At 40.7% G+C, this 15,704-nt stretch overlaps 1 protein-coding gene across 4 annotated transcripts in view; it reads right to left on the bottom strand.

Annotated features, from left to right (window-relative positions):
- The window catches only part of LOC311257437 (uncharacterized protein), a 49,292-nt gene that overhangs the window by 19,478 nt on the left and 14,110 nt on the right, over positions 1 to 15,704 (bottom strand). For 2 of the 4 annotated variants that reach the window (XM_084353065.1, XM_084353063.1), the window contains exons 2-3: positions 7,465 to 7,514; positions 2,475 to 2,557 (exon numbers count right to left, since the gene is read on the bottom strand). In XM_084353065.1, coding sequence (XP_084209191.1) covers positions 2,475 to 2,557; positions 7,465 to 7,514 — 133 coding nt within the window. The remainder of the gene's footprint in view (positions 1 to 2,474; positions 2,558 to 7,464; positions 7,515 to 15,704) is intronic. The other 2 variants (XM_084353064.1, XM_084353066.1) reach the window with 1 other exon arrangement.

Raw genomic sequence — 15,704 nt, 5'->3', positions numbered from 1 at the left:
CTTCATGATGTTTTGAATGTGGGAAATCATGTAAGCCTCAGTCTGGAGTGACAGATTGGGTGTTTTCTTATGACACTGGTTGACTCATAGCGAAGAGACAGTTTTGCCAGGAGACACAGTATTAACTTTGGTTGCAACCCTGGTGGTGCGCTAGCAAGTAAAGAAACACATTTCCAACAGTGTTAGTGATCAACCCTGAGTGATTTCAGCTGTCCATCTTTTTACAAAATACATTTCTGGGAGGTTTTATTTTGATGTCAAGCTCCGATTCCATTTGGAAAGAGGGAGCTTGTTAGCATAACTTGTCCCTAGTTTAGTATTCGGTCCCCTCAGAGGCCAAAAGCTCGTCTTTAAAGACTTCAACACTTTCAACACACGGTGCGTTCTGATGCCAATCAGAGATAAGCTGCCTGTCTGCCACCATCAGTGGGTTAATACCAACAGATTGAGATGGACATGACTGGCAGCCTCCATGATCTGTGGAGTCACGCCTGACGTTCAACAATCCCACAAGAGTCAAACAGAAGTGACTCACCAAACTCAGTACTAATGGTCCACTTCCTGAAACAAATCTAATAAGATTTTCAATTAAATGACAGAATTAAAAGAGGACCCCGTCTGAAGCTCGGGGATGAAAGACAGTTTGCACTGTGTTGGACTCTCTTCTTCTTCTTCCTAGTTCCCATTATATCAGCAGCATATGTGCTATCCATCTGTATAGACTGTGTGCATCTGTGTGTGTGTGTGTGTGTGTATGACTGAGAGATGATGATAGCCTTCTCCGGTCCTTCATTTCCTGCCAACAGCAGCAGGGAGATGTAGATTGTAAAAGTCGGCCTGATCTTGTGTGTGTGTGTGTGTGTGTGTCTGTGTGTGTGTGTAGTGTACAAAATCTCATTGCTGATACGATGTAGACCTCCATATACTGTGATCCACCTTATTCTGACACCAATATAGTTTGTTATTGTTTTCCCAGTTAGAGACAGCAGGTCCTCGAGAAACCATTCTGACTTCAAAGCACATGCAGAGTTTAAGATGTTAATATTAAAATCTACCACAAAATCTCACACGTAACACTGGGAGCAGGGAGGATGTACTGTAGACGAGTGCATTGTGTAGAGGTCGCTCTACATCTTCCTAACAAAAAGTATTTCTCGGTAGTTAAAGTAGCAAGAGACAACCTTTCACTTTAACATATCATTGCACAGTGTAATGGATCTAGAGAAATCCATCCACGTATAGATTGGTTCCCTATCAACCTCGCTGTCACGTTGCTATTCAGTCTGCCACCAGGATCGATTTTCTGAAAACAAAGGTCAAGTTATGGCACAAAGTGAAGCGCGTCTGCCGTTGTGCGACTAAAGCAGGAAGAGGCATCGTTCCCCCCGGTCACTATCCAGGTAACTGTGGAACAGCTGAAAACTGTGGGAACTCTACACTGCAAAAGGGTAAAGTAAAGTAAAACAAGAGTGACAGGACGGGCATTCACCTGATGGAGAGCTGGTGTTGTGTCAAAGTCTGTTCCCCTGTTGATATGTGTTTCCCCTTACCGGACGGTTCAAACTAAGCATTCTTTGTACTTGATCACTAAGTAACAAACCCTGCCTAGTCATTAATACAACAAAGCGTTTTACTCTGACGATTGTTTTTTGCTTTGGACAGTAGCCAGGACGTTAGCGGTAGCCATGTTAATAGTGCTATCTTTGCGACAGCGGCGCCAACAGTAATACCACAGGGAAAAACTACTGGAGGGAAAAGTTGAAACGTTGTCTATTTCCGCTTTAAGTTTAACAATTTCAGTCCCTTGCTGCTGCCAAAATAAAGCCTATAGAAAGCAACAACTACACGTTTTGCATTTGTTTGACGTCTATTTGTATGCAGATGACTTATTATTATATTTAAAACTTTATTTAGTCCAAACTTGCTCGTGCATCATGAGCAGATAGGTCAAGGTCACTGGATATACAAGGTCAGTGTTCTTCAACCCTGGTCCTGGATTGAAGAACACTGTACTGTGTCCAACATTTTGAAATTCAAACAAATATTCATTCTTTCTTAATAAACTTGTTGAGCTGTTTCATTTTCACAACATGAATAAACTCTTTACTCAGGCTTTACTGTGCGTACATATGAATTATACCTGGGGAGAGTGTAAAGGTGATTGAGGATCTAATGATGTTTCAAATCAGCTGGTTTCTGTTTCAATTCATCGTGAAACTCTTTGTGATTGTGCAAAACGAAATGAGTTGACATCTACATAAACATGACCACAAAATCAGCCATAAAAGAACATTTTCTCAAACTGTGCGCACATAATGACTTTGTAAACTCCTTATTTAAGCAAAAAGGCTAAAAACATGCGAGAGCTCGGCATGATTTAATTGGATGTTTAATTGTGCTCATTATTACATATTCAGAGCGCCTTTCTTTATCGAAATCACAACATTTTTTTAAACGTTTAATCAAATTGTTACCTGAGCACTCTTCCACGACCTCAGCAGGCTCCTGATTGGCCGTCACATCTGGAGGTCCTGATGCCATGGCAGCGCTGTCACTGCTGTGAGACAGAGAGAGACACTGATGAGCAGAGCTGTTCCTCAAAACAACATTTGTGCAATAACATGATTAATTGGACTGATTTATACTGTCTGCGCAGTGCGGCAGTCCACTGATAAATTCTAAAAAGGTCAAGGTGATGGAGGATGCTCATGACTTCTCCACAACGATGCATACCAATTTAATCTGGGGAAAATTAAACAAGCTTACGTATGAACTCCCCAACCCTACAAGTCCCCTCTTAACTAATTTCTAACGTCCTCTCACTGCTATTTGGTTTTGGTTGTATTTCTCATCATTTCCTATTGTATCACTTTGATTTTGATCGTGCATACAGAACCTGTTGCAGCAGATTTTTGCCCATCTGCCTTAATCGGAAAGCACTTTGTTTCAACGACTGCTGTTTTTAAATGTGCCATATAAATAAACTGACATGACTGAACTGGGCTAAAACTGCAGGATGACTGCTTTGTTCCAAAAGATTTGTCTGGATAAACTCTGGACCCCTTACTGATCACAGTGTCACAGTGACAGGGTTATTCATAATTACAAATAATTAATGTTACAGCTACTGTGCTTAAAAATACCCATTCTTAATGTGGACAGATTGTTCTTGCTGCTTTGTGACGGCTGGTATGATGATTAATACGAACCAGCGCACCAGTCAAGTTGCTGTTCCAGAGCTGTGGCGCTCAATAATGACCAGAACATTTTTTTGCAGAATATAATGACGTCACGGTGCATTTAACCTCCGACCTCTTGGATATCACATTTCAACTTCATCATTTTATCCTTTTAGACATTTGTGTGTCATGTTTTATTCTTGAGTTGTGGCCAAAAATGTGTTTTGTGAGATCATAGTGGCCTTGACCTTTGACCTATGGCCACTAAAATCTAATCAGTTTATACCCCTGTCATAGTGGACATTTGCACCAAAATTTGAATACATTTCCTCGCAGCGTTCTTATGATATTGCATTCACGAGAATGGGACAGGCGTAGGGAAACCAGGAAACATAATCCCTGCAGCCACGGCTGTCGCAGATATGGAGGCACAATAAATGGAATGACCAGTGACGTGAACTTAAAAGGGAAAATGTATTAAAATAACACAGACTGTGAAAAAAATTAATTGCATTTTATGTCTCGGAGCTTGAATATCGAAAAAAAGTCCTGATGTTCGCATGTTGTCTGTCTGTGTGTGTCACACCAAACACAGTATTAAATCTAGAGCAAGAACTAAGCAATGTGCCCAAAGTATTATCAAAACAAGAGCACAAATTAGTTTTATTTTGCCTCCATGCACCTCCTGGGCTGTTACTTTGTGCCTGTATTTATCTTAATCTGCCTCGATCTCCTTATATCACTCATATGCCGGCCTGACCACTTGCAATGTGATCTGGCTGGCTGGATTACAACGTGATTAAAGTCCCGTTTGGGAGTGTCGTGACTTCTACTAAAAGTGTCTTGGCATGAGCAGGTGGTGAAATGTGAAATCACAGACAAAGCAGGTTCATTCTGAAGGATTACACAGTCTAAAATCAAATAAAATCATCCAAATACCTGCTGGATAAACTGCTAAATGCATCAACACTCATCTATTTCTACATTCCTTAAAAGTCGAACATGTGTGGTGTGCCTTTAATATTTCAGACCAACTTCAGTGCGCTCTTTAAACTTCTTTTAAACTCCAGGCTGTTATGTTACAGTCGGATCTAAAACCAATCATCCTTCACTTCAATCCAAACAGCTCAGACAGAGGCATCTCAGCTATGTTTCCAGTGTTGTGCTCGGCTCTGCCATCCACTTATCTCAGCTGCAACGCTCAGTCTTAGCAACCGCTAACACAAACTCAAACAGACATGAAATCACATTACAGGCTGATGTCTTTTTATTGCTCTCATCGTGCAGCAGCATGGAGGTCATTAAGTACAACAGTATCAGAGGTTAGCATCGGATACATTTCAATATTGTAATAACGTTCATAAGTAATCGCCATCACTCATAGTTTCATTTTGAGTTAGCCAGCCGCTCGCTTCACTTTATTTCTCAGGACTATCGATGAGCCTCGTCCAGCTGACAGGAAGCCGGAGGCCATGTGAGAGTTCAGCTCCAGCGTGTCGAGGCAGTTAGCTGCTGTCTCACACAGACACGCCATCAATTCACCAAGTTTTACACGACTCGCTATTCTAGGCTCAAATCCAATTATCTATGCGCGTTATGTACAAGATTTCCTGTGTAGTTTGGCAGGAAGCTGAGTATTACTGATATGTTTTTCAGTGAATTGATATCTCAGAATAGTTGTGGCTGTTATTTTCACAGAATCAATGGACGTCGTGAGAATAGACCTGGTGAGAGGGAGAGATGGAAATGTTTTCTGAGGCCAAACTTCAGAAAAGTATTTCAGGATCTCTTCATTTACAACAGATGAGCTTGAAACCATCAAGCCTCCAGAACAGCTGTGACGGGATACTACAAGTCAGTACAGATGTGTGACACCATAAAGTCTGTGTTTATGTCACACTGAAGTGACTTAAGTGAAGTGAGCAGCTCAGTTGGTCGAGTGTGCGACCCATGTACAGAAGCTGTGTCCTTGCCACAGCTGCCCAGGATTTGAATCAGACCTGTGGCCCTGTGCTGCATGTCAATGTCTCTCTCCCCACTTTCCTGTCAACTCTTCAAGCTATCCTACCAAAAAAAAAGCACTAAACAGCCCCCCAAAAATGGAAATTGACCTTTTCCTCAAGACTTCTATAAGAACAGTGACAAGTCCTGTTGATGAAAACCGCAGAGCTTCACAAAGAAGAAAGAATAAAACACAATTCCTCGACACCAAAATTAAATGTCAGACTGTCTTTAAAGGGAAAATACAGGTTTCACAAAGGCCAAAGAAAATCTATATTCCACTATAGCAGTGTTATCAAATACCCCTGGGAAAACTTTTTCTTTTTTTTTTATTCTTAATGTTTTATTGTCCTCTTACATGTGCCAACTAAAACTAAACTTTATTTCCTGTACATCCAGAACCTCGTTATTGCTCTATACAATTACATGAAATGCAAACACTTCATTAAATTTATACATTTTTGGGCAATACTGAGAAATGGGAAAAAATAAATGACACAAAAATTGAGAGGGATGAAACTATTTCAAAAATGTCATTGTAAAACTGTCCATAAATATAAAGCTACGATGAATCCATTTTTCCTCCTACAGAGGTTTGATTATACCAGATGTACAAAACTAATCAAATCTAGTAATAGGGAAAAAAACATGTTCTCCATGTTTGCTGTTGGTGTGAACATGCCCTTTCTCTCTATTAAAGACGCAGCTGGAGAGCTTCTTGTCAACTGTGTTTACAGTGAGTTTGTGTTTGAGAAGCAGACGGAAAATTCCAGAGGGTTTGTTGACGTGCTGGAGTCTTTCGTCAGTATTGCAATTACATAAACATGTGCCATTATCTTCGTCCTAACCCTTGTTAAAGTCATCATCATCTCCATCATCTCCAGCCTTACCTTTTTTAATCATGTACAGCAGAGAGAGAAACAACTCCACTCTAACAGCCTGTAACATCACTTCTTTAATAAACCGTAAACTGTGGTATTTGCATTATTACATCACAAGGCCATAAACAAAGACACACGCTGCTGATGTTGCTGTTATGAGCTGATAGTGCTGGACTGATCCATTTCCTGTCTGATGCTACAGGAAGACACTGCAGCCACAAGTAGCCTACACCACACAAACACACACACACACACACACACACTGGTTCAAGAGGCTTAATAACATCTCTAGGAAACAGATACAGATAAACACAGACAATGATAAAGCATGCTGTCTATTATATGAACACAGGAAACAATCAAGTGTCAGGGAGAGAAGGAAAAACAGTCTAAACACCCAATAACACCACATGTGCTATAAAACTGAACATACCATCGCAGATGAAGGCAAAAGTATTGACATTATTGAACAGCCTGTACACAGGTCCATAACATCAATGGAAGAGTCTGCTCTTCAGTGAAATGCTTGTAATAAAGTACAATTCAAGATAAGGCTAATATCTCATAAATGACTCTATAAGATAAGAGTTAGGTGAGAAGAGATACCACTCATGTCTGTGCGTTGTGAGGCTGAAGCTAGGAGGTGGTTAGCTTAAATTAGCACAAAGACAGGAAGCGGGAGGAGACAGCTAGCCTAGCTTTGTCTAAAGTTCAAAAATCCACCCACACAGCTCTAGAGCTTGACAAATACAGAATCATGATGTCTCTTTGTTTATTCCAAACATTAACTGAAATGTAATGTCACCCTGTAAAACCACAACTTGTCATTATATTGAGGCTATATTGACTAATCCCCCTGCTACTAGTCGAAGCTAGGCTCCATTGGCTCAACTAGCTAGCTCAACTTTTTGTTTAATAGAAAGTGGACTGGGCTTTTTAAAAAGGTGCAAGATGTAAGAATATTAGTTGAAAAAAGTCAAAGTTAACTAAAATAATCAACAGAATGTGATTTTGATGTTATGGTATCTGTGCATTTTGTTGCTAGTCATGTTTAGCATGCTAACTAGACTAGCCCGAGCCCCTCCCGGTCCAAATATCCAGTGCTGGCAGAGTAAACACCGACACTTCTGTGGTGCTTTGAGCTCCCGGTCCTGACTGCTAGCTGCATGGCTAACTGAGCTAACTAGTTAACGGCAGCTATAGTTGGCAGCAGTTAGCGGTTACTCCTATATGATGTTTGAATTTGAGTATGAATTCAACAGGTGGCCAATTTTTACATACTGCACCTTTAAAGGTTATTTAGTGCAGTTCAGATAAGTTGATACAACACGTGTGTTCATCTTTTAAAATCACTGATAAGTATTAAATTCACGGTCAGATGGTCAGGGGGCAAAATGACTGACCTGTGCCCACTTCCAAAGCCAGCTCCCCAAGGTGACATCCTCCGCTTCATCTATGAGAATGATGGAGGGATGACAGGGGGGAGGAGAGGGAGAAGGTAAACAGAAAGACGGGCAGAAAGATAGATAGTTATAGATGAGAGGATGAGGAGGGGACATAACATAAAGAGCAAGGGGGAGTGAAGGGAGACAGTGAGAAAACAGAGAAGACGGGGACAAACACAAGTCAGAGGGAGGGAAGGGGTCAGAGAGAGGGGTTGTGGGAAAGAGCAGCATGAAAGGAAAGATGAGTCAGTTAGATAAACAGACGAATATTGGGAAGAAGAGAGGGACAAAAGAGAAAACAGACTTACAGTAAACATAGAGGCCTGTCTGTGTACAGCAGCGGTGTAGTTTTCAACCAAAGATGGTAAGAAGCTCTTAGTGAAATTATATTATCACCCTCACTTACTTAAATAAGCAAACAAATTGCTTGAAAAAGGCAAAGCAACAACAAACTCTGACAGAGAAAATAAATGTAGTTTAGCTGTCTGGTGCAATGGCCACGATTTCCAACAAAAATCTACATAAATGATGAGTTATATTCCCATCCAACAAAATGACTGGAAGACAAACTGATTTATGAATAATGAGTGTAAAGAAAAGTAACGTGGCCGCAGGCTTCATTATCTGGTTCTGGAAGCTAACACATGGTTTCAGCCTTTTGCAATCAGCCAAACAATTTAATCACCCAAAAAGAAAGCATTTATTTGCAATGGTAAATAGTGTCAGAGCCGTGAAGCCCATCTCTGAGTTATTCATGTGAACTTCATTAGGTTTTAATAAGATGGCTGATTAGAAGTGTAGCCTAGATGCCCTCAGGTAATCCACTATTATTGGAAACCACAGCTGATTGCCTGCTCAGAGCTAGTTTATATTGATAAGGTGAAGTTAATATATTGAATGAAGTGTATGTTGTTACAAGCTTTGGGTCATGTTTACATTACACTGAGTCGCCATACGCCAAACATCTGTACCAACTGAATTAAACCCATACAGCAGCTCCGTAGTTATTCACGTCTTTGTTGACAGTTTATGTCAACAAAGTAAGAAGCTGTTTGTTATTGTGCTTCACATATAGAGCAGCTTTGCCGGATAGGAAGGACCAAATTAGGATTTTTCAAACACAGTCAGCAATGCACAATCTATCCTGCACAACACATCACAACACATCCATTGGCTCATCCATTGATACACAATATGCACCCTAGCATTTATAGTTAGAAAAATGGTAACAGGCAGTATTTGTGTACCATAAACCATCACCAACTAGAATGGCATTCAGTAGAGCGCATACTTCTGCCAAGGTACTCACTCACAGGTTACAGCCACCTGAATATTTCATCAAGATCCATCCATGCATTATTCCCTGAGAAATTTACACAAAATGTAAGAAAACACCCTATCTGGCAATGTTAAAGAAAATGAGAAATGGATTTGACCCTAGATCTGCAAACAAAAGTTAACTGGGTTTGTTCTGGGCAGAGACCCATTGTACATACAAGTTTTGTGGAAATGTGTTCAGTAGTTTTTGTGTTATCCCGCTGACAAACCAATCAACCAACTGACCAATCAACCTCCTTGGCTGAGGTAACAAACGCCTAAAACAATGTTGAAATGACTGTATATTAAGGTGTTTGAAGAACTATTGATCGTTTATCTGACAAAGAGCTACATTATGTATAATCACAATAGATATTTTAGACCTGGTAATGCTGTCTGAGAGGTGTTTCGGATTTCTTTTTCTTCTTTCTACATGTAAATGAGCGGGACAGAGTATAAAGACAGACCTGATAACATTTCTCTGTTACTTTCAACACAGAACAACTGAACGGCATCAAAATCACATACAGGCTGCAGCAGTATGAGGCGAGAGACGCACAGAAAGAGATTAAATGTGCACCTTCTAACATTGCCTACTTTTAGTATACAATTGCAACTCTTCTTCTCTGTTGTAATCATATTTTAAGCTCACCACAATTATCTCTCTCTATGTCTCACCTTTGTCTACATTACAAAAAGGTATAACAGATAGATGTATTCTATGTTTGAAAAGCGCGTTAGAAACAGTTATATCAGGGTGTGGAAACCTTGTAAATCTGCAAAGAGTCTTTTCAGACTATATGTCACAGCCACAGCGTGACACTTAACAAGCTGGAGCTCCTTCTCTCCTCATATTCTAATATACAAGAGCAAGTTACATTATTTTGTAGCTCTGAGCTTTAACATAAAATGCAAAACCACAACAGCAATCTGGCCTTAATAACATATTTTTGTCCATTGTTTTTGACAATTGTTTTCTTTCCAACCACTTCCATATGATATACTTTTTCCATTTTGCATTGTTCCCTGACATTTTTCTGGCAGTGGTTTATAAACTTGGCTTTATTTAAGATACTAATCCTTCTGCAGCACTGCAGTGTAAACACTCTCAGGCACATCATTAGCTTTATTTGGAAGCTACCAAGTGTGTGTGTGTGAGAGAGAGTGAGAGTGTGTGTCTGTGCATGAGAAACACGCACAGAGAGTGAGAGTGTGTGTTTCAGCCTCATTACATAACAAGGGATTAGTACGTACAGGTATTCCTACCAGCAGGGGTCTGTCTTTAATAGACGGATGAAATAACGGGCGTTGGAATAATAATTTCCAACGCCCACATACAGTGAGCACGCACACTTACACACACACACACACACACTGAAGATAAACATGTCCATATTTGTCCATGACGTTAAATCTGTGCTAAAATGAGGCGTACATACACACAAATAAGTTACAGTAACACACACGCTACAGTAACCTCACTCTCATGCCGTCTGCTGTAAACAGGACAACACAAATCAATGACTGGACTGAACAGTGTTCAGGTCCACACGGTAAGAACAACCCTCATCTAACACGGGACAAAACTGTATAGATGCAAGTTAAAGGTGCAATATGTAAGAACTGGTGTACTACAGCACATCACCAGAATTACCACGAACTGTAACTACCATTAGCTAGTTAGCGCAGTGAGCAGTGCAGCTAGCGGTCCATTCCCGGGGATGTGTTGGTGTTTACATCCGTGGCAGAGCAATTTTGGATCGGTATAGGCCAGGGCTAGCTGGTTAGCATGCTAACTTCAGTAAGCTATCATGTCAAAACTGTTATTTCTTCACATCCTGTTGATCATTTGTTATTTTTTTAAATGTTATAAATTCTATAAATTCCTACATATTGCACCTCAAAAAGGAAATTCAGATAAATACGATTGATGGCAGAAATTAACACTGAGCTCTTTGGTTTTAGATGACTGTAACCTGACTTTGTCCACAGGGTTCTTGTCCTTCTGACGTAAAGCAAATCTAATCTAGTGCAGCCTTAATCCCTCAATGGAACCAGTCTTACTCACTGCACCTAAGCTAATTGTACTGAGTAATTGGCTCTTGTCAGCACCAACATGCAGATGTCTGACTGCAACAACTCTGAAGATCATATTGAAATAAGCTTTAAATAATCTTTAGATATTTAACAAACCCCTTCATGAGTCTAAAATGATCTGTCTGTAGATCCTCTTGTCTATCTAAAAGGGATAATCTGATCGAGTAAAGCTTCCATAGTAGCTTCCATATTGGACTTTGAGCTTTTACATCACAAATCCACACCACTCCAGTCCTAATCCTGCTGTACCACCAGCACTAAACTGGGCTAATATGGACCCGATTACATTACTACAGCAATTAGGGCCCACAGAGTAAGAGATTTACAGTGAATCAGCAGCAGACGAAGAGGCTGAGAGCTTAGAAAGGCACTAATGTACGGTGCACGGCAGCTTTTAACTGAGATATTTTGACATTGTTGAGTACAACACGGTAAGCACTGAAATCTGACATCCACTGCTGCAGAGCTTCAGCGCCTGTTAACTGCGACTCGTTCAAGAGACCTTGTAAAGCTTTCTGCCTTCGATAACTTGATTAAATTACAGTAACGATATCCCATTAGACTCATAGAACAAACCCCTCAGCTGTGTGGCCATACACAGTAAACAGAGAGCTCAACCTCAGTCATGTGAGAGCTGTGAGAGCAGAATGAGCTAAAACGGTTCATGAATGAAATTCTGTTTTCTATCGTAAAATCCGGCTGCTCATGCTTTCATAAATGCTCTGCAAAATCTAGTATCATCTACTGAAGTGAATGAAAATCAACACAGTGATTGTTCAGACTCAGACTGTACTGCTAACTACACAGTCTCTTATTTCAGTACGAAGGATCACTGTCAATATGGGAGTGAAATCCATGTGGGAAACCTTAAAAGACCAGTCAGAGACCTACTTCTAAGTGCTTGGCCAGAGAACTAGAGAATCTATTCCCCATGTTTGAGACGCAAATACAAGTCCTTAACTTGAATCCCGGCGGAGAACGAGGAGATGAGAGGCTGAGCGGAGGGAGCGCAGATGAATTGGCCACAGTAATATGATGTTAGTGGATCTATGACGAGCCGCAAGCCTTCAATTTCCACAGAGGAAGAGAGAGAGATGCAGAAATGAATGGAGAGAGGATTGCGAGGGAGAAGGATTTTTCCGGTCTGCTAAAATGATAAACCGGGCTGAACCCCTAAGTACAGATATAGCTATAGACAGGCATGCTGTTCTAGCAGCACGCATGACTACTTCAAAGTGTGCACACGACATAAAGTATGTATGCAAATTGAGGAGGTGTGCGTTGAAACATTTCCGGCACGTAGTTATAATCATATGTTTAAAGCAACCTGAGATTATTGTTGACCTGCTGGAATAAAGAAGATACATTATAGAGAATTAAGACACTTCAGGTTCAAATCAGCTCTAATCTCTGGTTGTCTTTCCCCTCTTCATCTCTACTGTGAACATGCTATGATCGTTCAAGGATTAGCATGCTGATGGCGTCAACCTCCACAAAGTGATATGCTTCTTCTCTTTAGATCTCCTTCATTAGTCAGGTGGTTCACTTTCAATGAAGCGCAGCTATATAATTATCAAATCAGATTTTACATGCAATATGTAAAATTTGACTAAAATGATCACCAGAGTGTGAAGAAGTACCAGTTTTTACATTATGACAGTGTTACAGAGGTATCTACAGAAGTTAGCATGCTAACCAGCTAGCCCAGGTCTGTGCTGGTCCAAAACTCCTGCGCTAAAGATACACATCAACACGTCCCTGGTTCCAGAGCTCCGAGCCCCCCAGTCCGGACAGCTAGCTGCACAGCTACCTGAGCTAGTTAGCAGCAGTTAGCGGTGACCCTTATGATATGCTGCCTCCAACCAAAACGGAAAATCAATGGTGTTATGAAGGGTTATGTCCTGAAACTATTTCTTGTCTGGTCCAGTTACTTCCAAGAGAGCGAGTCTCTCAGTTCAGTCTTTATGCTAAGCTAAGCTAACCGCCTGCTGGCTCAAGTTATATATGCAGTGTACAGACATGACAGTGGCATCAATCTTCACATTTAGTGAATTTTCAATTGTCTGTGTTTAATGTTTTAGTCTGTGTTGGACTTAGTACATTGCTATGAATTGTTACATAGGGTCCCTTTAAACACCTTTTTAAAAAGGAGACACCAGGGATTCAGAGTTTTGCATCAATAGACTGGGGAGGTAGTCCTTGTGGTTCATTCTGTGCTGGACTATTGATCACTACACAAAGTCCAGCTGACTGTTTCCTTGTGCCATCTCGTCACATGTCTCTCTGCATGTTATCTAATAAAACATTAATGGGGAATAGTGTGTAAAAGGCAGCATCCTTCCAGGATAAACATCTTTCACTGGCCTATTAACTCGATCCCTGGATGTTAAAAGGCTTTAACATGACTTTTGTTATTGACTGAGCTATTTCCATTACTTTAAGGAGCTCAATTTGAGCCAAAGGGCCATAAAAGGATATGAGAAATATATAAAGAATGTGGCCAGATAACAGCTCCTAAACAACATTTCTTTATCCCCTCCTCCCCTCTTTGTCTCCTCGCTCATTTTACCTCCCGTCTCATTTTCTCACCATCCCTCCTCTCTTTCTTTGTCTGTTCCTGTCTCTTGTCCAACCACACATACCTAACTGGGAACACGGCCTTTACAACCGTGGTATTTCCTCTTGACCAGTTCAACTATTCAACGCCTGCACGGTCAGCAGGAGACGGTGACTACGAAGGAAATTATTCATTAAATTTCAGTCCTGAACTCCAAGGAATGTCATTGTTGCTTTGACTTTCCCATGCCTTAAAGAAAAAAAGATTTGAGAAATTAACAGTACTTAGTAGCAGGACCCTAGTATTACTTCTAGAGTTACTGATTTAAAGGTGTGGAAAAACATAACTTAAGATGAGCTACTGCATGTCATTATTAAAAACTCAATACACAACGACAGCATTTGTGTGCTTTGTCTCTCTTTTTTTAGTAACAAGGGGAGACAGACAGATGCAATAACGGTCCTAAGCAGGACTGGAACTGGGGACATTACTGACAGGCCACCAAGACCTCCCAGGTGTGTCATTGTTAATAACTACATGGACCAGAATGAATATAACATGGCCATCTGTTAACTTATATTTTGGGGTAACACACTTACACACACTTGTTCCTATAGCTGACCTACATAAAAAATGTTTCATGCTCAGTGCTGAAAACTACATTGTTCCATGAGAACACACCCATCTCAAACTTCAGTCTTCATTTTGATCTCAACTACACACCTGTAAAGTTTCGTGACTGCACCTTGCGATCGCCAAGTCTAAACTCTGAAATTGTCCTTAATCAAGTTATGAAGACACTGCGATGGGCTAATGTGTTTTCTACCCCCTTGGTGGACGTGCATTCTGGATTGTTGGTAAATGGAAAAAGGTAAGACATCCAACTTATTTTGCCCTGATGCATGAACTCTGAAATTCCCAGCATTCACCAAATTTAGCATTCAAGCAGTTATGATTTAATCCTATCAAGCATCATAAAGTGCCAGTGAACTACAGTGACCTTCACCACGCAGAATGATGCAGCACATGCTTGTACGAATCAGTACCGATAAACAGTTGCCTTGGTTATCTGATGTACGAAGAGCTATTTAAAAGTGCAACACTGTTATTTCTGTTTGTCTGAGACTTAGAAACAAAATGGGAGAAATATTGGTCACATCTCCTTCCAATTGTGGTGAACAAAATGACAATCAGTAGAAGTCAGTTATAAAATGCAAAACAAACACCGCAGCAGTGATGCACTGCGACTGAAACAAAACCAGACACTGCCTGTAAAAAAAAAATCAGAGATCCCCGAAAAAGTGGAAAAAGGAGATTAGCTTCTTAGTCCAGCATGCCTGACTGTATTAATCTGGACTGGTGCTGTAGTAATCCAGCAGGAACAACATAAACCAGCATGGTAAGAGTAATTGGCCACCACCAGGGTCTTATAACTAAAGAGCTGTGACACAGTCGGGGTAAAGTAGTAAATGCTTGAGTAGTTTATCACTAAATATCCTTAAAGCTTCAAAAGAATTTGCTATGATGAAAAGTATATGTTGTCATCCCTGTGCCTGACTGAGCTCTGAGATTCTCAGTCATCTTCAGATTTTCAATTATTGTTCAAATTCAATTACAGTCCAGATAGCTCCAACAAGCTTTTTATTCCTGAGGTTTGGTTGAAGTTTAGAAACCATTCTTTCTGGTTTGGGGTTTCTCTTGTCTTCCAGCTGTCCTTTCTCTGCCTCCCCTCCATCTCTTCCCCTCCTGTTTGAGATGGGGCTGTGCTCTTAGCAACAAGCCTTACATGGACTGAAGACAGAAACTGCCCAAACACTCTCATCAGTCACTCTGCACCGTCTACATTCACTTGCAGCTGCATCACCGTTCCTGCTGAACAAACTCAACCTCCCGTGGTTATATAATGACTGGGAAGCTTTGGGAAAGATGGGGTCGGGTGTGAAAGTGAGAACACAAAGTTGTCATCGTCTGCCAACACTGACCTGAACCACTGGTGGGCTGAAAATTAACCTGCCTCAATTTTTGCAAAATATTAAATCAAGACTAAAATACTGCGTTTCTGCTTCGCTAAGCACCTTTAGCCATCATTGTTTTGCCTGGGAAGTTTTCCCTGCTTGTGTAGCACATTTTGAGTTTACGGAGATAACGGGGACAGATACATTGCTCAAAATTCATAATGTGTTTTTAACAATAGAAAAAAGCAGGCCTCTCATTTTTGGCTGGCAAC

The sequence above is a fragment of the Pagrus pagrus genome, assembly GCF_965226575.1.
Source record: "Pagrus pagrus genome assembly, chromosome: 5".
NCBI classification, from domain to species: Eukaryota; Metazoa; Chordata; class Actinopteri; order Spariformes; family Sparidae; genus Pagrus; species Pagrus pagrus.
This window is presented reverse-complemented; position numbering and strand designations above follow the sequence as displayed.